A 21418-nucleotide genomic window follows, 5' to 3' on the forward strand; every position below is an offset into this window, starting at 1 on the left:
GCGTGCCGGGAGGCCCCGGGAGGCAGGAGGCAGGTGCGGGGCTGGGGTGGACAGAGCCCGCAGCCGTGAGGGGTGGTGGGCGAGGTGGCCCGGCCTCCTGGTCTCTGGGGAGAAGTTCGGGCTTTCTCCCAACAGCAAGGGGCGGGGGTCTTTGAGAGAAAGGTGGGGGCTGGAACCGTCACCAGGCTGGCCTGGGGCTGAGGGCTGCCACGCATCGGGGGCGGCAGTGGCACGTGGTGAGGAGGAGGAGGGCGGCGATGTGGGTCCCCTGCAGGCAGCCGATCCCCAGGCTCTGCTCCCCCGGGACTGCCGGGTCTCCAGGCCCTGGAGCTCTCTCGGCCCTTCCAGGCCAGGCAGGGTGTGCAGCCCCCTCGACTGGCTCTTCTGGAAGACCCCAGCCCCTGCAGGATTTCCCAGGCCCCTCCTGGAGCCTGGCTGCTCTCAGCTGCCTGGGGGCTGGGGCTGCTGGCTGCGGGGCAGGTGGTCCTGCATGGGGCGTGAGCCCTGCCCAGCTCTGGGGACAGCTCAGGGCATGGCCATCACTTCACCTGACCCGGGTCCTCTGGGTCCCCCACCCCGCTGCACACTGCCTGTACACCGGCTGGACGGTCGGTTCAGGGTCCCTTCGGCAGGGCCCCATGTGGCCAGGGCCGTCCTCTCTGGGCCTTCCCTGCTGGCTGAGCCCAGGATCAGGTGCAGTGCACGGTCTGGGGCAGTGGCCTCAAGCCGAGTCCCCACACGACGGCCTCCAGACCCGCGTGCATCCGGGGTGAGCAGGTTGGCCTGAGCTGAGCAGCGTGGCCACAGTCTGCTAACTGCCTCTCAGTGTCGGGGAACGGGCTGGGGGGCTGCTATCCGTCCGGGGGCACCCACGGTCACGGCTGGGCAGGACAGTGCTCGGTCTGCCAGGGTGGGTCTGGCCCAGCCAAGGGCCCACGGGCCACGCCCCGTTGTTCTCGTTCTGTGCAGGCAGCACGCGGGGCTGTCCCTGGGCTGCTGACCCAGAAGCTACGGGGGAGGGGCAGGGGCTGGGACAGAGAGAACCCTGGGAGAGAGAATGAGAGCATAGCAGAGAGAGACAGACGGCCCCTGCGGGATGCCTGGGCCCCGCCCCGCTCCCTCAGCCTCACCCTGGGGTGCAGCCAGGAGGGGCCCCCAGCCCCAGCCGCCTGGCCGTTCCCCGGCGGAACAAGGGCTTTCAGTGCCGGGGACCCCGACTGAATACTAAATCCGGCGGCTCAAAGGCGGCCTCACAGGCGGGCGCGGGTGGCTGGGCGCTGGGCGCTGGGCGCCGGCCAGGCAGCTGCCCCCACCCCCACCCCCGCATCGCAGCCGCTGCTCCTCGTACCCAGGAGCCGCTGTCCCCAGGGTCAGGAGGGGCTGTAGCTCCCCGGGCGGGCGCCCCGACACCCGGCACAGGCCGGTAACAGGTGGGCCTCAGCAGGTGGTCCCTTGGAAAATGGCTCCCACCGGGCATCCCTCTGCCTTCCAGGGGCAGCTGCTGGGCTGGGGGGCGGGGGGAGGCCTTGGCCCTGCCCCCACTGCTGCCCCATGGCCTCAGCCGAGCAGCCTGCCAGGCCATCCCGGGCCCCTCGAGTCCCTGGTGCTCAGCACCCTGCACCCCTCACAGCAGAGCCCCACCCAGTTCTGACTCCAGGGCCCCCTTGGGCAGAGCCCATCTCCGCGCCTCGCCCCAGCTGGCCCCGCCTGGCCCGTGTTCTGAGGGTCCCGTGTGCCAAGCACACCTGTGGCTTCCACGCTTCTCTCCTGGGCCGTGTCCGACTTCCCCGTGCCTGCCTGAGCCAGTGGCCACGGAAGGGCTGGCTTCAAACAACACGGCCTCACACAAGTCTGAAATCAAGGTGTAGGCAGAGCCTGCTCCCCAAAAGGGCTCTTGGGGAGGGTCCTTCTCCGCCCACCCGGCCTCACCCCTGCGCCTCCGCCCGGCCCACCCCTCATCTCACGCTGCTCACCGCATCTCTCTCAAGGCTTGCTCCAGATACCAGCACGCACTCAGACTTGCGTAGGAAATGGAGTTCAGAGACACACACAGTCGGAGAACGGGCCCCGTGACCAAACACCCCCACCCGCAGCCAGGTGGGCAGAGGGCGCGGCCCCTGCCCGGGAGCCTGTGTCCCCGAAGGCCGGGAGGGCAGGGTCCCCACACCACGGCCGTTTCTAGACAGGTCCTGACCCGGTGCCTTCCAGGGAGGCCTGCAGTCCAGCGGGGGTGGAGTTCGGCTGCGTGTGCCCGGGGGGACCTGGCTGGCGTCCCTGCTGCCCTTCCGTGTCCAGGTCCCCACGTCCATGGGCAGCCAGGTGAGGATGGGTCTCCGGCCCTGCCTATACTCATCCCGATTCCACCGCCTCCCACGGCTCAGGGCCTTCGCCCATCTTTCTTGGGTTCCGAGTTCTCCATCCTCGGCAGGAGCAAACTGGAACCCCACCCCCACCCCCACCCCGAGCTGCCGTGAGCCGGAATCCGCGTGTGGGGATTCACCCCCAAGGGCGGGAGGCAGACCCGAGCAAAAGCAAAATCTATCACAGATTCCGTAAGTGACAGCCAGAGCCCGGGGAAGCCCAGAACGTCCCCCACCGGCCGCAAGGCACAACCCAGGGCCGAGCCGGGCGGAGCAGCAGGTGCGGAGGAAGAAGCCCCAGGCGGACAGACGGACAGGGGGCGGGGAGTGGAGGGAGGGCGGCCTCCCTCATGGTGGGATGACGAGGCTGCTCTTCCTCACTCAGAATTGCTCAGTTTCCTGCCACCCACCTCTCGCTGCAGCCTCGCTTCCTGGGACGGCTCCCTCAGCCAGAGCCGGGGCCGGGGCCACCTGGTCACAGAGAGGGCCGCTCCGGGGAAGGGCTCGGCTCTCCACAGCCAGCCAGGGCACAGGGCACAGGGCGCCCTAGTCTGGCTCTGGGCGTGGACTGGAGGCTGGGGTCTGGGGCTGCCCCAGATGGGGCCCTGGTGTGTGTGCTGGGGGTGGGCAGCAGAGTGGGACGTCCCTCCCCCCCGTCAGGAGCTGAAACCCAGGCCAGAGGAGGGGCAGTGTCCCCTGGCAGGTGGACCCCAGCCCAGCCAGAGGGGCAGAGAAGTGGGCGGGTACCCTCAGGTCTGACACCGAGGTGAGCAGGGCACGGGGCCGGCACTGCATGGTGCAGCGGGGCTAACTGGCCTCCCCCAAATAGCATCGCCCAGGGGACTCCATTCCACTGTGTGCTCCCTGGGGCCTGGCCCCCTGTGCGTCCCCAGGGTCACTGCTGGGCAGGGGCCGGGCCCACGCCCGTGTTCTGTGAGCCTCCGCAATGGGGCTGGCGCCTGTGTTCCTTTTGGCTCTCCTAGCTGGGCTCACCCCAACCGGCCTCTGGCTCTGCCATGTAGGGGCTGCTCCAGGGGCCCCACTCGCGCTGTGCAGGGATGTGGGAGGGGTCGGGGCAGGGCCGGACAGTGCTGAGGGGCGTGGGGGCCGCAGGAGCCTCTGCCCCAGGCCTGGCCCCCTAGCGTCTACCTGGCTCACTGCCCAGGACAGACGCTGGGCTGAGGCTGCGGGACCAGGTGTGGCCTGGGCCCTGGGCTCTGAGCACAGCACAGGGGCTGCTCTGTCCAGCGCCGGCTCCGGCATCTGGGCCGCCGAGCCCTGCCCACACCTCGGCTTTTCATCCATGGCTGGGCATAGCTGGGGGCAGAGAGCCACCGACAGCATCCTCAGCCCGGGCCTGGGGTGGTGGCAGACCTCTGCGCTGTGACAGGGGACAGGGGGTGACCCGGAGGAGCCGGGCGGGGAAACAGCTAGGCTGCGGGTCCCCAATTGGGTGCGCAGCCCTGCCCTCCCTGCCTGGAGTCCCCGCTCCCGCCCGGGGAACTCACCTGGGGGGCGCCGGCTCACTTCTCCCACCTGCTCGGCGTTAAAATCCCAGCCCCCGCCCACCCTCGCGTTTCTGGGAGCCGCAGGCGCCTCCCGAGCGAGCTCTGCGCGCGGCGGCGGCGGCGGCGGCGAGGGGGCGCGGGGTAGGGCTCTGTCCCCCAACGCTGTCGCCCCTGGCCCTTGCTGACGTCACGCCAGGACCTCTCCGGCCGTCGTGGCCTCGCCGAGTGCCCCAGGCGGTCTCTGCCGGTTCTGGAGTGCGGGCAGCGAGGTAGGGCGCGCGCGGGGCGGACCGGGACGCAGGCACGCGGAGGGCGCGCGGGGCAGCGCCGCTCCCTGCGGGGTCCCGTGCGCGTGGGCGGTGGGAGAATCCCGGAGGGGCGTTTTCTGGCGGGGAGGGTGCAGCGCGTGCCGGGGGCGTCAACGGCGCGCGGAAAACCGCACCTCCCCAACACCCAGCCCGTGCGCGCCGGGGCCGGGGCTTGGGGAGCCCCCTGGAGGGGTGCGGGTCCTCTCCCGCCCCGCGGAGCGACAGGCAGCCGGGGTCTGCGCGGAGGCCCGCGCGCCTCGGGTCTGAGCCTCGACTTCCCCGCCTGCGGAGCCGCCGGGCTGGGCCGAGTCGGTGCGGCTGCGGGGCCCGCTGGGGAGGCGCGTTCGCAGTCGGAGCGATCCGGGTCGGGCTCTCGGGCCGGGGGCCGCCGGGCTCGGGCAGCCGGCCTCGGTCACCTGGCTGGGAGCTCGGACCCTCCCCGCCCCGGGCGGAGCCGAGGGAGGACCCAGCTTTCCCGGTGTCCCGCGGGCGTCAGTGGTGCAGGCCGATGTCAGGGCGCCACGGAGGACCCCGGTGCTCACCTGGGAGGCAGGTGGCCAGGAGGCGCCCACGCCAGCGCCTGCCCCGGCAGAGGTGTGGTCTTGGGCACGCACGGGTCCCTGTGACTGAAGGACTCTTGCAGTGGCTGAGGGCGGGACAGACGTGGCTTCCTGAGCTGCAGAGAGGGGCGGGGGCCGTCAGACCCCCTCCAACCGTGCGGGACCTCGCTCTCCTGTCCTGTAGCCCTCTGGCCTGAGCTGGTTCTTTAAAAAAAAAAAAAAAAAAAAAAAATTTTAGTCCCAGTCCCTAAAGAAACCTTTTGTTTAAGGAATACAAACTTTACGTATTTCCTAAGTACAACTTTAGGGATATAGTGATTCTTCCCACCGTACTGCCTCCCACCCCCACCCCCTCTCCCATTCCCAGTCCCATTCTCCACTAAGATCCATTTTCTTTTTTTTTTTAAGATTCGGTTTTGGCTGATGCCGCGGATCACTAGGCTAATCCTCCACCTTGCGGCGCCGGCACACAGGGTTCTAGTCCCGGTCGGGGCGCCGGATTCTGTCCCGGTTGCCCCTCTTCCAGGCCAGCTCTCTGCTGTGGCCAGCGAGTGCAGTGGAGGATGGCCCAAGTGCTTGGGCCCTGCACCCCATGGGAGACCAGGAGGAAGCTCCTGGCTCCTGGCTTCGGATCGGTGCAGCATGCCGGCTGTAGCAGCCATTTGGGGATTGAAGCAACGGAAGGAAGACCTTTCTCTCTCTCTCTCTCTCTCTGTGTGTGTGTGTGTGTCTGTCTCTCTCTCTCTCTCTAACTCTGCCTGTCAAAAAAAATCGTTTTTCTTTTTAAAGATCTATTTTATTCATTTGAAAGAGTTACAGAGAGAGGTAGAGACATAGAGAGGTCTTCCATCCATCCAATGGTTCACTCCCCAGATGGCCACAACAGCCGAAGCCAGGAGCCAGGAGCTTCTTCCAGGTCTCCCATGTGGGTGCAGGAGCCCAAGCACTTGGGCCATCTTCTATTGCTTTCCCAGGCCATAGCAGAGAGCTTGATTGGAAGAGGAGCAGCTGGGACTAGAACCGGCGCCCATATGGGATGCCGGCGCTTCAGGCTAGGGCATTAACCTGCTACGCCACAGCACTGGCCCCAATTGACACACTTATTTATGACATCAGTAATCACCTGAGGCTCTTGTCATGAGCTGCCAAAGCTATGGAAGCCTTTTGAGTCCACAAACTCCATCATTTTTTATTTAGACAGGGCCAGAATCAAAGTGGAAGTTCTCTCTTCCCTTCAGAGAAAGGCACCTCCTTCTTTGATGGCCCCTTCTTTCCACTGAGATCTCACTCACCAAGATCTTTCATGTAGGCCATTTTTTTTGCCACAGTGTCTTGGCTTTCCATGACTGAAATGTTCTCATGGGCTTTTTAGCCAGATCCAAATGCCTTAAGGGCTGATTCTGAGGCCAGAGTGCTGTTTAGGACATTTGCCATTCTATGAGTCTGCTGTGTATCCCACTTCCCATGTTGATTTCTTCTCTCCTTTTTAATTCTGTCTCTTGTTATTACCAGACACTTGGTCTTATTTATGTGATGCCTTTGACACTTAATCCTATCTATATGTAAGATCCATTTTCGATTAACTTTGTACACTGAAGACCAACTTTATACTAAGTAAAGAGTTCAACAACTTGTATGGGAAAAAAACCCTTTTCCTCAGCAGTCGAAACAAGGGCTGTTCAAGGTCACTGCATCTTCAAGTTAATTTCATTTCTATTTTTAGAAACTTAATTAACTTTTTGAAAAGAAGCTTTTATTTAAAGAATACAAATTTCATAGGTATAACTTTAGGAATATAGCACTTCTTCCTCCCCTACCCACCCTCCCACCCCCACTCCCATCCCATTCTTCATGAAGATTTATTTTTAATTAACTTTATATACAGAAGACCAACTCTATAATAAGTAAAGATTTCCACAATTTGCACCCCCACAGACACACAAAGTATAAAGTACTTTTTGAAGACTGGTTTTACTGTTAATTCTCATAGTACAACACATTTAGGACAGAGATCCTACATGGGGAGCAGGTGCACAGTGACTCCTGTTGTTGATTTAACAATTAACACTCTTTTTAAAAAAAAAAAAGATTTATTTATTTATTTGAAAGTCAGAGTTACATGGAGAGAGGAGAGGAAGGGAGGGAGGGAGGGAAAGAGAGAGAGAGAGAGAGGTCTTCCATCCGATGGCTCCCTCCCCAATTGGCTGCAACGGCCAGTGCTGCACCGATCTGAAGCCAAGAGCCAGGAGCCAAGAGCTTCTTCCGGGTCTCCCTTGTGGGTGCAGGGGCCCAAGGACTTGGGCCATCCTCTACTGCTGTCCCAGGTCACGGCAGAGAGCTGGATTGGAAGTGGAGCAGCCGGTATTAGAACCGGCGCCATATAGGATGCCAGTGCTTCAGGCCAGGGCGTTAAGCCACTGTGCCACAGCGCTGGACTCAACAATTGACACTCTTATTTATGACATCAGTAATCACCTGAGGCTCTTGTCATGAGCTGCCAAGGATATGGAAGCCTTTTGAGTCCACAAACTCCATCATTATTTAGACAGGGCCAGAATCAAAGTGGAAGTTCTCTCCTCCCTTCAGAGAAAGGCACCTCCTTCTTTGATGGCCCCTTCTTTCCACTGAGATCTCACTCAATGAGATCTTTCATGTAGGCCATTTTTGCCACAATGTCTTGGCTTTCCATACCTGAAAATGTTCTCATGGGCTTTTTAGCCAGATCCAAATGCCTTAAGGGCTGATTCTGAGGCCAGAGTGCTGTTTAGGGTGTTTGTCATTTTATGAGTGTGCTGTGTGGCCTGCTTCACATGTTTGATCATTCTCTCCTGTTTAATTCTATTATTATTAGCAGACATTTGGTCTTATTTTTGTGGTCCCTTTGACACTTATTCCTATCTATATGATCAGTTATGCACTTAATATAATCACTTTAAGATGACATTAGTACCACCAGCTTAATAGGATTTGGAGTCCCAAGGCAAGTTTTTAGCTTTACCCTTAGGGGTAAGTCTGAGTGAGCGTGTGCCGAACTGTACATCTCCTACCTCCCTTATTCTCACTCTTGTATTTTACTGGGATCTCTCTTTTTTTTTAAAGATTTATATTTATTTGGAAGTCAGAATTACACAGAGAAGGAGAGGCAGAGAGAGAGAGAGAGAGAGATATCGTTCATCCAATGGTTCACTCCCCAGTTGGCTGCAAAAACAGCTGGAGCTGTGCCAATCTGAAGCCAGGAACCAGGAGCTTCTTCCAGGTCTCCCACGCAGGTGCAGGGGCCCAAGGACTTGGGCCATCCTCCACTGATTTCCCAGGCCACAGCAGAGAGCTGGATTGGAAAGTGATTGGAAGTAAATCAACTGGGACTTGAACCGACGCCCATATAGGATGCCGGCACTGCAGGCCACAGCACTGGCCCCAGGGGTCTATTTTTAATTGAATTTATACACCTATGATTAATTCTGTGTTAAGTAAAGTCAGAGTTACCTGGAGAGAGAGGCCGAACTGTACATCTCCTCCCTCTCTTATTCTGACTCTTATTTTTTTTAAGATTTATTTATTTAATTTGAAAGTCAAAGTTACACAGAGAGGAGAGGCAGAGAGAGAGAGAGGGAGAGGGAGAGGGAGAGAGAGAGAGAGAGAGAGAGATCTTCCATCCAATATTTCACTCCCCAGTTGGCCACAACGGCTGGAGCTGTGCTGCTCCAAAGCCAGGAGCCAGGATCCTCCTCTGGGTCTCCCATGAGGGTGCAGGGGCCCAAGCACTTGGGCCATCTTCTACTGCTTTCCCAGGCCATAGCAGAGAGCTGGATTGGAAGAGGAGCAGCCAGGACTTGAACCGGTGTCCATATGGGATGCTGGTGCTTCAGGCCAGTGCGTTAACCCACTGCACCATGGTGCTGGCCCCAGGGATCAATTTTCAATTGGATTTAAACATCTAAGGATAATTCTGTGTTAAGTAAAGAGTTCAACCAAGGGTATCAAGTAGAAAAAGAAAATACTGAAAAGAATAAACAGTACGCTGGTCCTCGACACTCAGGACAAGGGCTGATCAAGTCACTGCTTCTCATGGTGTCAGTTTCACTTCTACAGGTTTCCTTTTAGGTGCTCAGTTAGTTGTCACAGACCAGGGAGAACATAGGATATTTGTCCCTTTGGGACTGGCTTATTTCACTCAGCATGATGTTTTCCAGATTCCTCCATTTTGTTGCAGATGACCAGATATATTTTTTTTTTTTTGCTGCTGTGTAGTATTCTAAAGAGTGCATATCCCATAATTTTTTTATCCAGTCTTCTGTTGGTGGGCATTTAGGTTGATTCCAGGCCTTAGCTATTGTGAATTGAGCTGCAATAAACATGGAGGTGCAGACAGCTCTTTTATTTGATTTCATTTCCCTGGGTAAATTCCCAGGAGTGGGATGGCTGGGTTGAATGGTAGGGTTATCTTCAGGTTTCTGAGGAATCTCCAGACTGACTTCCATAGTGGCTTGACCAGTTTGCATTCCCACCAACAGTGGGTTAGGGCACCTTTTCCCCACATCCTCGCCAGCATCTGTTGTCAGTGGCTCTACCTGCCTCGCCACAGCGCCAGCCCCTGGAGTTAGTTGTTTAAATGTTTGGTAGAATTCAGCAGTGAAGCCATCTGGTCCTGGGGTTTTCTTTGTTGGGAGTTTTTTGTTTTTTTTTTTTTTTAAGATTTTATTTATTTGAGAGGTAGAGTTATAGACAGTGAGAGGTAGAGATAGAGAGAAAGGTCTTCCTTCTGTTGGTTCACTCCCTAAATGGCCACAACGGCTGGAGCTGGTGGAGTATTAACCGACTGCGCCCCAGCGCCGGCCCAAGGGAGGGTTTTTATTATTCGTTTAGTTTCCGTCTTGGTAATGGGTCTATCTAGGTTTTCTGTGTCTTCATGGTCCAAGTTACATATGTTGTATGTGTCCAGGAATCTATCCATTTCTTCTAAGTTTCCCAGTTTGTTGGCATACAGCTCTTTGTAGTAATTTCTTTTTTTATTTTAGAAGATTTTTTATTTATTTGAAAGTCTGAGCTACAGAGAGAGAGAAGGAGAGAGAGGGAGAGAGAGAGGGAGGGAGGGGGGAGAGGGGGAGGGGGAAAGAGGGAGAGGGAAGAGAGAGAGAGAGACAGAGAGAGGTCTCCCACCCAATGGTTCACTCCCCAATTGGCCGCAATGGCTGGAGCTGCGCTGATCCGAAGCCAGGAGCCAGGAGCTTCTCCTGGTCTCCCATGTGGGTGCAGGGCCCAAGGACCTGGGCCATCCTCCACTGCCCTCCCGGGCCACAGCAGAGAGCTGGACTGGAAGAGAAGCAACCGGGACCAGAACTTGGAGCCCATATGGGATGCTGGCACCGCAGGTGGAGGATTAGCAAAGTGAGCCACAGCACTGGCCATCCCATAGGTTTTGATATGTTGTGCTGTTATCCTCATTTGCTTCCAGAAAGTTTTTGATTTCTCCTCTGATTTCTTCTATGACCCAGTGTTCATTCAGGAGCATGTTGTTCAGTCTCCATGTGTTTGCATACTCTCTAGGGATTCCTGAGTTGCTAGTTTCCAACTTCATTCCACTGTGGTCTGAGAAGATGTGTGGTATGACTTCGATTCTTTTGAATTTGCTGAGTCTTGCTTTATGGCCTAGTATGTGGTCAGTCCTAGAGAAGGTTCCATGCACTGCTGAGAAGAATGTGTATTCTTTAAGTGTAGGATGAAAAGATCTGTAGACATCTGTTAGATGCATTTGGGCTATAGTGTCGATAAAATCTGCTGTTTCCTTGTTGATCTTCTGTCCGGATGATCTGTCTATTTCTGAGAGTGGAGTATTGAAGTCCCCCAGTACTATTGTATTGGAGTCCAAGTCTCCCTTTAAGTCCCTTAACATACCTTTTAAATAAACCGGTGCCCAGTAATTAGGTGCATAAATATTTATAATAGTTACACCTTCCTGTTGAATTGATCCCTTAATCATTATGTAGTGCCTTCTCTGTCTCTTTTAACTGTTTTTGTGTTAAAAATCTATCTTGTCTGATTTTAGGATGGCTACACCAGCAGATTTTTGGTTTCTGTTAGCATGGGATATCTCTTTCCATCCTTTCACTTTCCGTCTGTGTGTATTGTCGTTGGTGAAATGTGTTTATTGTAGGCAGCAAATAGATGGGTTTTGTGTTTTAATCCGTTCAGCCAGTCTGTGTCTTTTAACTGGAGAGTTGAAGCAATTTACATTCAAGGTGACTGTTGATAAATAATGAATTTGCCCTGACATCTTCTCATAAATATTCCTACTTTTTACTTTGAATTTCCTTTGTTCTTCTATTGGGGGATCTCCTTCCTTCACCTTCTTCCATAGTGATGACCATGTTTCTGTTTCTGTGTGCAGCACATCCTTATGATCTTCTGCAGGGCGGGACAGGTGCTGACAAAGCCGTTCAGTTTCTGTTTGTCATGGAAGGTCTTTATTTCACCTTCACTCATAAATGAGAGCTGTGCAGGGTACAGTGTTCTGGGTTGACAGTTCTTTTAAGCCTTGGACTATATTTCAACATGCTCTTCTTCTCTGTAGGGTTTCTGATGAGAAGTCCGCTGTGAGTCTATTTGGAGAGCCTCTGGAAGTAATCTGGTGTTTCTCTTGTGCACCGTTTAGAATCTTTTCTTCCTGTTTTACTGTGGAGAATTTGACTACCATGTGTCATGGTGAAGGTCTTTTCTGGTCGTGTCTGTTAGGAGCTCTATGTGCTCCCTGTACTTGGATGCCCCTTTTTCTCCAGATCAGGGAAGTTTTCTGTAATCCATCCATCCTTCCTCCCTCCCTCCCCTCCCCTCCCCTTGCCCCTCCCTCTCCCTCCCTCCCTTCCTTTTTTATTTGAAAGACAGTTTACAGACAGACAGACAGACAAACATAGACAGGGGTCTTGGATCCATTGGTTCAAATGGCTGCAATGATTACAACTGTGCAGATCCAGAGCCAGGAGCTTCTTCCGGGTCTCCCACGTGGGTGCAGGGGCCCAAGGACTTGGGCCATCCTCCACTGCTTTCCCAGGCCACAGCAGAGAGCTGGATTGGAAGTGGAGCAGCCGGGTCTCAAACCAGAGCCCATGTGGGATGCCAGCACTGCAGGCGGAGGCTTACCCGCTGCGCCACAGCACCGGCCCCTGCTTTGTCGTCTAAGTTGGATATCCTTTCCTCTGCTTCACCGCTTCTGTTGTCAGGGCTCTCCATGCATTTGTATTGTTCTACTGAATTCTTCATTTCCACGGTTTCATTTTGCTTTTCCTTCAAGATCTCAATTTCATGGGAGGCATTTTCCTTCAGGTCCTGTATGGATTTAATTAGGTCATGTATTTCCTTCTGATGACTTCTGTGTAATCTTATAATCAGTGTTTTGAATTCCATTTCTGGCCTTTCTTCCATCTCCTCATCTTCACAATCTAGTGTTGCGGTGTTATGTTCTTTTGGGGGTGTCATCTTTATTCTTTCTTGAATTGGCACACTTGTTATTTGGCATTTGTGGATATACTTGTTGGTTTCTTCTTTGTATTTTTGCTGTGCAGCTTGTATCTTTATGCTATGCCTCTATAGATTAGTGGAGTGTCTGTTCTTAGTGAATATTGAGAGGCACGTGGGGGGTGTGGCCAGAGAGCTCTGTTCAGTTCTCAGGGCATGTCTGAGATGACACACACAGGTTTGGCATGATCTGTCTCTCTCTCTTTTCTTTTAAGATTTATTTATTTAATTGAAAGAGTTACACAGAGAGAGGAGAGGCAGAGGCAGAGAGAGAGAGAGAGAAAGAGAGAGAAAGTCTTCCATCTGCTGGTTCACTCCCTAGTTGGCCACAACGGACGGAGCTGTGCTGATCCAAAGCCAGGAGCCAGGAGCCTCCTCCAAGTCTCCCACGTGGGTGCAGGGGCCCAAGGACTTGGGCCATCTTCCACTGCTTTCCCAGGCCACAGCAGAGAGCTGGATGGGAAGTGGAGCAGCTGGCTCTCGAACCGGCGCCCATATGGGTTGCTGGCGTTTCAGGCCAGGGCATTAACCTGCTGCACCACAGCACCAGCCCTCTTATTATTATTATTTTTTAATCAGAGGGGAGGTTTGTTCTTGTCTGTTGGTGTAGACTCAGCTGAGCTCCTCTCCTTGAAGGAGACCATTCCTGGGCGTCAGCCCCAGTGGGTACGATATTCGTCCACTCTGCCACAAGGAGCCCACAAAGGATCTGTGCAGTCCTCAGTGTGAGCTCAGATTCCCCAACAGTGTCGCTCACCAGGTGACCAGGGAGCCCTGAGCATGTGAAGCCTCCCACAGTGACTGCCCAGTGTCCCACCCACACCCGAGACCTCCCAGGCCACCTCAGTGTTTTCACAGTCCCCGTACCCAAGCCTCCCCTAGTCACAGCACCCGGCACCCAACCTCCCCCAGTCAGGAGCACCTGGCACACGAGCCTCCCCCAGTCACAGAACCCAGCACATGAGCCTCCCACAGTCACCAGCACCCGGCACTCAGCCTCCCCCCGTCACCAGCATCCGGCACACAAGCCTCCCACAGTCACAGCACCCAGCCCCTGCTCTCCCCACCAGACTCAGGAGTCTCCACTAAGCTGGTGGCTGGGCATGGACATAGGATGGCGCAGCTGTTATGCCTGTGCAAAATGGTGCCTGCTCTCTATCAGTTTGTTACCGGACGCTGTTGTAGAGTGACTGGGGGGGGAGAAATGTGCCCCATCTTTGCTTTTCCCCTCTGGTTTGGCGGGTACACTCCCCCCCACAGGGCTCCAAGCCGGGTTCCCTGTAGGCTCTTCCTGCAGCTTTCTCGCCAGTGGCTGCGGTCTGGTCTGACCTCACATTGCAAAGCTGAGGCTCCTGGCTGGGCTCCTGAGCTGTGGGCGTCCACCGTGTCCTCTCATTTGCCGTCTTCTCCCTAACTCTGCCCTGAGCCTGCATCTCTCTCCTAGACCAGAGCAGGACGCTCCCTCCCTGCTCCGCCATCTTGATCCCACCCCTAATTCCCGGGCTAGTTCTGAGCTGGCACTGCTGCCCTGGCCGTCTCTGAGCCCAGGGTTCCTCAGCTGGGCCACGGCCGAGCTTGGCCCCAGGCAGGTGTCGGCGCCGTTCCTCCGGCTCGGTTTCTGGGGAGGACGCTCAGTGCCGGGTGCTCGGGCTCTGCAGACGGCCAGATGCGGCTCCGGGAGACGCTGCCGTTCCCCACCTGGTGCCAGCCCCTCCCGGGGATGTCGTGTGCTGTTTGTGTCCAGCTCAGTGCCCACAGGCACCCTCTCGGGACCTCACTCCTGGCTTCGGGGTCCTGAGACCAAAACTCAGGGAACTGGGGTGCAGGGCCTGGTTCTGTTCTCAGTGGTGCCCCCTCGTGCACCCTCTGACCCCGAAAGTTTGCCCGCTGTGGCCTTTCCTGTTGCCGCATGACGTGGCCCTCTGAACAGCCAGGACAAGCCTGGGCTTTGCGGCTGAGGTCCGAGTGTACGTGGGACACACGTGGCGGGGTCCACGGACTTGTGGTTTAAACCGTGTTTCTCGTTTCCCGAGTCCCAGCCTGGGGCAGAGAGATTGGCTGGCCGTGAACCCCCGGCCTGGTCTGGGTGCTGGTGGGAAAGACCCCATGTGGATGGGAGAGGGGGAGGGGCGGGGTGTGGGGCGCCGTGGGGACCCCGGGTCCTGGGGAGCTGAGCAGCCCTGGGCGGTGGCTTCCCTTGCTGAGCCTCCTGGGCTCAAGCCGAGAGTCCTGGCCTCCACGTCTGGGCTGGACAAGGGGCTGGGTGCAGAGTGCTTGGGGGCCCACTGGGTGCTGGTCAGGGTGCCTGCCCCGTTCCTGCCGCTGTGACCCGGTCCCCCGTGGGGACCACCATAGTTCTGATGGCCCAGAGCTGCAGAGTGGAGGTGGCGGGGGCCATGGCAGGGGCCGTGGGAACGGGGAGGCCTCACCTCTCCTTCCTGGGCAGGAAGCTCCGGTCTCAGCTAGCCGGGGTGGAGGTGGGGGTTGGGGGGAATTGAGGCACAGTGCGGCTAAAGGTCACACGCTCAGTAACTTTTTATTCCTTTGTTAAATGTTTATCTTGGGGCCTGCGCTGTGGTGCAGTGGCTTAAGCCACCGCCTGCAGTGCTGCCATCCCGTATGGGCGCTGGTTCAAACCCCGGCTGCTCCACTTCCTATCCAGCTCTCTGCTGTGGCCTGGGAAAGCAGCAGAAGATGGCCCAAGTGCTTGGGCCCCTGCATCCATGTGGGAGACCTGGAAGCTCCTGGCTTTGGGCTGGCCCAGCTCTGCCTGTTGCAGCCGTTTGAGGAGTGAACCAGCGGATGGAAGATCTCTCTGTCTCTCCGCGTCTCTGCTTTTCAAATGATAAATAAATAAATCTTTTTTTAAAATTTATTTTTATTTATTTTTTTTGACAGGCAGAGTGGACAGTGAGAGAGAGACAGAGAGAAAGGTCTTCCTTTGCAGTTGGTTCACCCTCCAATGGCTGCTGCGGCTGGCGCGCTGCGGCTGGCGCACCACGCTGATCCGATGGCAGGACCCAGGTACTTCTGGTCTCCCATGGGGTGCAGGGCCCAAGCACTTGGGCCATCCTCCACTGCACTCCCTGGCCACAGCAGAGAGCTGGCCTGGAAGAGGGGCAACCGGGACAGAATCCAGCGCCCCAACCGGGACTAGAACCCGGGGTGCCAGCGCCGCAAGGCGGAGGATTAGCCTAGTGAGCCGCGGTGCCGGCAATAAATAAATCTTTAACAAATTTTTTGTTTGTTTGTTGAAAGGGAGAGGGAGAGAGGGCAATCATGCACACTCTCCCATCCTCTGGTTCACTCCCGGGGCTGGACCAGGCTGGACCCAGGAGCCAGGAACTCAATCCGGGTCTCCCACGTGGGGGCAGGGGCCCAGCGTCCTCGCTGCCTCCCAGGGTGCCCGTGCGCAGGGAGCTGGGTTGGATGTGTGACCCCCAGGGCGGGAACAGGCACTCCGCTTGGGGATGTTAAGTGTGGTGGGGGAAGAACCAGCAGACAGCAACTCCTGTCCAGTTCCACGGAACCTACTGCCCATGCGCGGGGCCCTCGAGCACTTGTGGAAAGATGGATTAAATGTTTTGGTGCAGACACGTTTTTGAATCCACACGTCACTTTTATTTTTTGTTAATTAAAGACTTATTTATTTGAAAGAGTTGCAGAGAAAGACAGAGCTCTCCCATCTGCTGGTTCATTCCCTAACCAGCTGCAATGGCTGGAGCTGGGCCAGGAGCCAGGAGCTCCATCCAGGGTCTCCCACGTGGGCGCAGGGCCCCAAGCACTGGGCCGTCTTCCACTGCTTCTGCAGGCCGTATCAGAGAGCTGGATCGGAAGTGGAGCAGCCGGGGCTCGAACCGGTGCCCATAGGGGATGTATGCCGGTGTAGCAGGCGGTGGTTTTACATGCTGTACCACAGCAGGTGCCACAGCACAGGCCCCCACGCGTGGCTTTTCCTGACGCACGTTCCGTAGGAGTGTTTTGGGGCCCCCTCCCCCACCGAGTGAGTCCTGGGGGCTCCTGTGTCGTGGCTGCTCCTGCTGACCCGGCTGCGTCCTCACTGCTCCTCGCACACACCCCCGCGGGGTCCTCTGTGCAGCAGGGTGGGTGGGCTCCGGCGTCACTGCTGCCTGGTGATGGGATGGTGCCACAGATGGGATAAGCAGGCGGCGTTGCAGTGGGGGCCGTGGGCTGCTTTGCTGTCCCAGAGGCGGGGGGAGGGTGATGGTTTCCTGCTGTCACTGCTTCTGGGTTTGCAGGGCTCAGTGTTAAGGGGGTGTGGGGTCTCAAGTCCCCCTGTCTTTGTGTGGGTGCATGGCACAGCGGGGGCCCTGTGAGGGTCCCAGCAGAGCTCAGAGCCACGCACGGCTCCCGGGACCCCCATCCCGGCCAAGGGGGCGGCACGCCCTGTGCTGGGCTCAGGTCTAAGGGTCCAGCGCCTCCGGCTGGGGGTGGGCGAGGCTGGTGGTGGTGGCTGCCCCAGGCCGGGGGTCCCCGAGGGTGCCGCCCGTCCCCCGCCACGGTGACAGCCGTGCCCGCTGTCCCAACAGGGTACCCGGCACAGCGGCTGGCAGGAGGTTCCGGGAGAGCCCGTGGCCGTGGCCCCGAGCCGCTCATGGGCAGCGGCAGGAGCGCCCCGGAGAGGCCAGGCCCTGCGTGCCCGCCATGCTGCAGTGCCGGCCGGCCCAGGAGTTCAGCTTCGGCCCGCGGGCGCTGAAGGACGCGCTGCTGTCCGGGGACGCGGCGCTGCGGCAGCTGTACGCCGCCAGCTTCTCGCCGGCCGAGCGGCTCTTCCTGTCCGAGGCCTACAACCCGCGGAGGTCGCTCTTCTGCTCGCTGCTCGTCCACTCGGCCTTCGACTGGCTGCTGAGCCGCCCCGAGGCCCCCGAGGACTTCGCCGCGTTCCACGCCTCGCTGGGCCGCCGCCGGCCCAGCCCGGCTCGCAAGCACATCTACCTGCAGCCCATAGGTGAGGCGGCCGCGGGCCGGTGCGGGGAGAGGCAGGGACGCCCCGCTGCCGCTGTCCAGGTGCTGGGCTGTGCCCAGGGTCGCCGCCTCCAGGGGGCGCTGGGGTTGGGATCAGCCCATCACACGGGCAAGAAAACCGAGGCTCAGGGGTCCCTTGATCCGCAGCCCGTTTGCTTTTGCTGGGCTCAGAGACCGGCTGGGCACTGTGGGGCCCCAGGGTGGCTGAGCCAGCGGCCCAGGCTGATGCGGGGGAGGGTGGCACCCTGGCCACGTGCAGCACTCAGCTTTGGAGAGGGGGGAAGGGCGGCAGGGGGCTCCCGTCTGAGCCCTGGGGAGCCCCCCAGTCCCCATCGTCTCAGCCTTGAGCCCACACACACTGGCCCATGCTGGCCCCTGGTGGCCGGAGTCCCACACGAGGAGTCCTCTGTCCTGGTCTCGGCCACCCCTGGACACCCCCGGCCACCCCCGGCCACCCTGCAGTTCCGCCTGTAACTCCGGCTCGGCTTCCCGCTGGCCCTTGCCTGCTGGCCTCCTCCCTCTGACCTGGAAACACGTGGGCGCCAGTGCAGACACGGGCAGGTCTCAGCCGGTCTGGGGCCTGCGTTTTCAGCTGCTCTGGGGTGAGGCTGAGGCCAGGGGCTTGGGGAGTCTGCACCCACTTGGTCTCGGGTCTCCTGGCCCTGCCGGCTGCGCTGTTGCCCTGGCGTCCGCACACCATGCCCTATGCCTGTCCTGACGTGTCCCCCACCCGCCTCTGCCCGCAGATCTGATCGAGGGGCCGGTGGGAGGCCCCCTCCTGGACACCCTGCGCAGCTGCACGGAGGCCTTCTTCCTGGGCCTGCAGGTCAAGTGCCTGCCCTCGGTGGCGGCCGCATCCATCCACTGCAGCTCACGCCCGGCGCGGGACTCTGAGAGCCTCCAGCTGCACACAGGTGAGGCCGGAGGCGGGGCCTGGCTCGGTGTTGCCACGCCGCCTGGGAGACCCCAGGTCGCTGTCGGGGGCTGGGGGTCAGGGAGTGAGCCTGGGTCCAGGGGCAGGCAGGGACCGGAGCACTCAGGTGCACGGGAGCCTCGGGCTGAGGTTCCCCGGAGGTCCCTGCTGGGCTGGCGCTGGGTGTGGGTGAGAGGCTAGGGGGACACTGGCTCTGGGGACATCTGGCTGCCGTCCCTATGCATGGGCTGACCCTGTGGTGCAGTCCCCCCGCGTCTCCCTCTGCTTGTTGTCTTGAGTCTCGGTTCGTCGTCATCTTCCAGTTTACTAACGCTATCTCTAGCCGCGTCTAAGCTGCTGCTTTTTAATGAGCAATTTTTTTTTTTAAACATAAACTTATTTGAAAGGCAGAGGGAGAGAGAGAGAGATTGAGATTGATCGATCGATCTTCTGTCTGCTGGTTCAATCCCCAAACAGCTGCAACGGCTGGGACTGGGCCAGGCAGCAGCCAGGAGCCAGGAGCTCCGTCCGGGTCTCCCATGTGGGTGCAGGGGCCGGAGCACTTGGGCCATCCTTTGCTGCCTTCCGAGGTGCGTTAGCCGGGAGCTGGATGGGAGGTGGAGCCACCGGGACTCGCACTGGGGCCCGGGCTGCCGGCGGCTTCACTTGCCGAGCCAGCACGGAGGCTCAGCTTGCTGGTCTGGGGACTTTTTGGGTTCTGTGTTTCTGTCTGTGCGCCTGGCAGAGAGACAGCCCGCGTGCCAGGGTGGCTGTGATGGTTCTTTCTGTCGATGCTGTCTCGTCTGCCCTGCCCTGCTTCAGTGTACGCCTTGTTCGGTTTTGGTTGTGGGTCGGACATCTTGCTTGAAGAATTCCTTAGGGAGGAGTCTGTGGCCAGGGTTTTGGCCTCTGCCAGGCTGGCGTGTGGGGCAGGGATGGGCGGGACCTCCAGAATGGGGGAGCGCTGGGATGCGTCACTGGGTTCCCCTGCTCCTTGTCTTGTCAGGTGTCTGTCGCAAAGCTGTATTGACTGAGGTGGGACTTAGGCGGCCAGCCCCTTCCTCTCCAGGGTGCGGTTCCTCAGGGCCATTGCCTCGGGCACCGTTGGCAGCCAGTCCCTCCCCACAGTGTCACCGTGCTCGCCACGCTGGGGCTGACGGGACCACCTGGCACCTTGCTTGGCTGTGCCCGGTTGCCAGGTTTGTGCCTTTGGGGACCTGGTTTCTCTCGGGTGCGGCCCCTGCGCTCAGCCCAGCCTGCCCTGGGGATCTGGGTTCCTCAGACCCCCAGCACCCCACCCCCGAGCGCCACTCCCATCTCACGCTCCTGGGTCCTGGGAAGGTGAGGGAGGAACCAGGGCTGGGGGCGGAAGTGTGTGCGAGGTGCACACGCAGGGAGAGCCCTGAGGCCATGGTCAGCCATGCGCTCGGGCTGCGGGACTGGGGCTGAGCTGAGGCTCTGGAGGTGTGGGCGGGGCCAGGTCTCCCGAGGGCTCTCGCACAGGCTCCGTCCGTGGCGCTTTTGGGTCACTCTCCTCCCCACTGTGGGCCCCCACCCCGTCACGGGCCACCTGCCGACCTCGCCTTAATGTGGTGACACCGCGGAGGGCTCTTTCCCACCAGGGTCCCCTCCGCGGGCACCGGGCATGGGGGCTTCGACCATTGTCTTGTCCAGTTTTACTTAGGTTTTATTTAAGAGAAGGACAGAGAGAGGCAGACCTGGTTCACGCCCCAGATGCCTCCTGTAGTCAGGGCTGCGCCGGGCGCCGGGACGCCGGGCGCTGGGACTCTGTGCAGGTCTCCCGTGTCGGAGCCGTCACTGGGCCGCCCGGGTGCGCACTAGCAGGAAGCTGGGACTTGAACAGGATACAGGATGTGGGCGTCTCACCAGGGTCCCGAGTGCTGTGCCCCGGCCTGCCTCCCGCCCAGTCTTCACCATCACCACCTTGATAGCAGAAATTGCCAGCCCGCTAGGCTAATCCTCCGCCTTGCGGCGCCGGCACACTGGGTTCTAGTCCCGGTCGGGGCGCTGGATTCTGTCCTGGTTGCCCCTCTTCCAGGCCAGCTCTCTGCTGTGGCCCGGGAGTGCAGTGGAGGATGGCCCAAGTCCTTGGGCCCTGCACCCCATGGGAGACCAGGAGAAGCACCTGGCTCCTGCCTTCGGATCAGCGCGGTGCGCCGGCCGCAGCGCGCTGGCTGCGGCGGCCATTGGAGGGTGAACCAACGGCAAAGGAAGACCTTTCTCTCTGTATCTCTCTCTCACTGTCCACTCTGCCTGTCAAAAAAAAAAAATATATTAAAAAAAAAAAAAAAGAAGTTCCCAGCCCTCCAAGACCTTAGCCACTCACTGGAACCGGGCTTTGGGGAGGCCGTGGGGCCAGGACTGTTCCAATGCTCACCTCCTGGGCAGTGATCTAGAGCGGCTGTGGCTGTGTCCCCGTGCCGTCACTCCTGACTGAGTGGCTACTTCCTGCTGATGCGGGCTGACGGGACCACCTGGCACCTTGCTTGGCTGTGCCTGGTTGCCAGATTTGTGCCTTTGGGGACCTGGTTTCTCTCGGGTGGCCAATCGGAAATGCCCAGGAAAAGAGATACCGAATTTTCTCTTTGTTAAAGATTTATTTGAGAGGCAGAGTTGAGAGACAGAGAGAGGTCTTCCATCTGCTGGATCACTCCCCAAATGGCCACAACAATTGGAGCTGGGGCAGATGTGAAGCCGGGAGCCAGCAGCTTCTTCCAGGCCTCCTATGCGGGTGCAGGGGCCCAAGGACTCGGGCCATCTTCTACTGCTTTCCCAGGCCACAGCAGGGCGCTGGATTGGAAGTGGAGCAGCCGGGACTCGAACTGGTGCCCACGCGGGATGCTGGCACTGCAGGCAGAGGCTTAACCTGCTGCACCACAGCGCTGGCCCCTATATATCAAATTTTTAAAGAAGATTTTATTTATTTGGAAGGCAGGGTTGCAGAGACAGATCTTTCACCCACTGGTTCTCCCCTGGCAGGGCCAGGCTGAAGCCAGGCACCCAGGCGCTTGGGCCAGTGCTGTCCCAGGTGCACTAGCAGGGAGCTAGTGCTGATACGGATGCTGGCGTTGTGGGCACTGGTGCAGCCCGTGGGCCACACTGCCAGCCCCTATGCTGAATCTGAACACTGGGAGTGAAAATGTAGACTTTGTTTTTAAAATTTAATTCTGTGCCAAGACATTATTGTGGGCACGAGGCAGAAGATGCCGTGCTCGTCAGCCTCGAGGGAGACGGCCGTGCTGCAGGCCGG

The 21418-nt window shown here is 58.6% G+C and overlaps 1 protein-coding gene across 4 annotated transcripts in view; it reads left to right on the forward strand.

Moving 5' to 3' along the window:
• The window catches only part of AMZ1 (archaelysin family metallopeptidase 1), a 31386-nt gene that overhangs the window by 431 nt on the left and 9537 nt on the right, over nucleotides 1–21418 (forward strand). For 2 of the 4 annotated variants that reach the window (XM_051834732.3, XM_089320760.1), the window contains exons 2-3: nucleotides 16799–17217; nucleotides 17981–18148. In XM_051834732.3, the coding sequence (XP_051690692.3) occupies nucleotides 16799–17217; nucleotides 17981–18148 (587 nt within the window). Of the gene's footprint in view, nucleotides 1–16; nucleotides 4138–15146; nucleotides 15273–16798; nucleotides 17218–17980; nucleotides 18149–21418 lie in introns of those variants that run through there. The other 2 variants (XM_089320759.1, XM_051834733.3) reach the window with 2 other exon arrangements.

The sequence above is a fragment of the Oryctolagus cuniculus genome, chromosome 19, assembly GCF_051225735.1.
Source record: "Oryctolagus cuniculus isolate XC-2025 breed Fujian yellow rabbit chromosome 19, ASM5122573v1, whole genome shotgun sequence".
NCBI classification, from domain to species: domain Eukaryota; kingdom Metazoa; phylum Chordata; class Mammalia; order Lagomorpha; family Leporidae; genus Oryctolagus; species Oryctolagus cuniculus.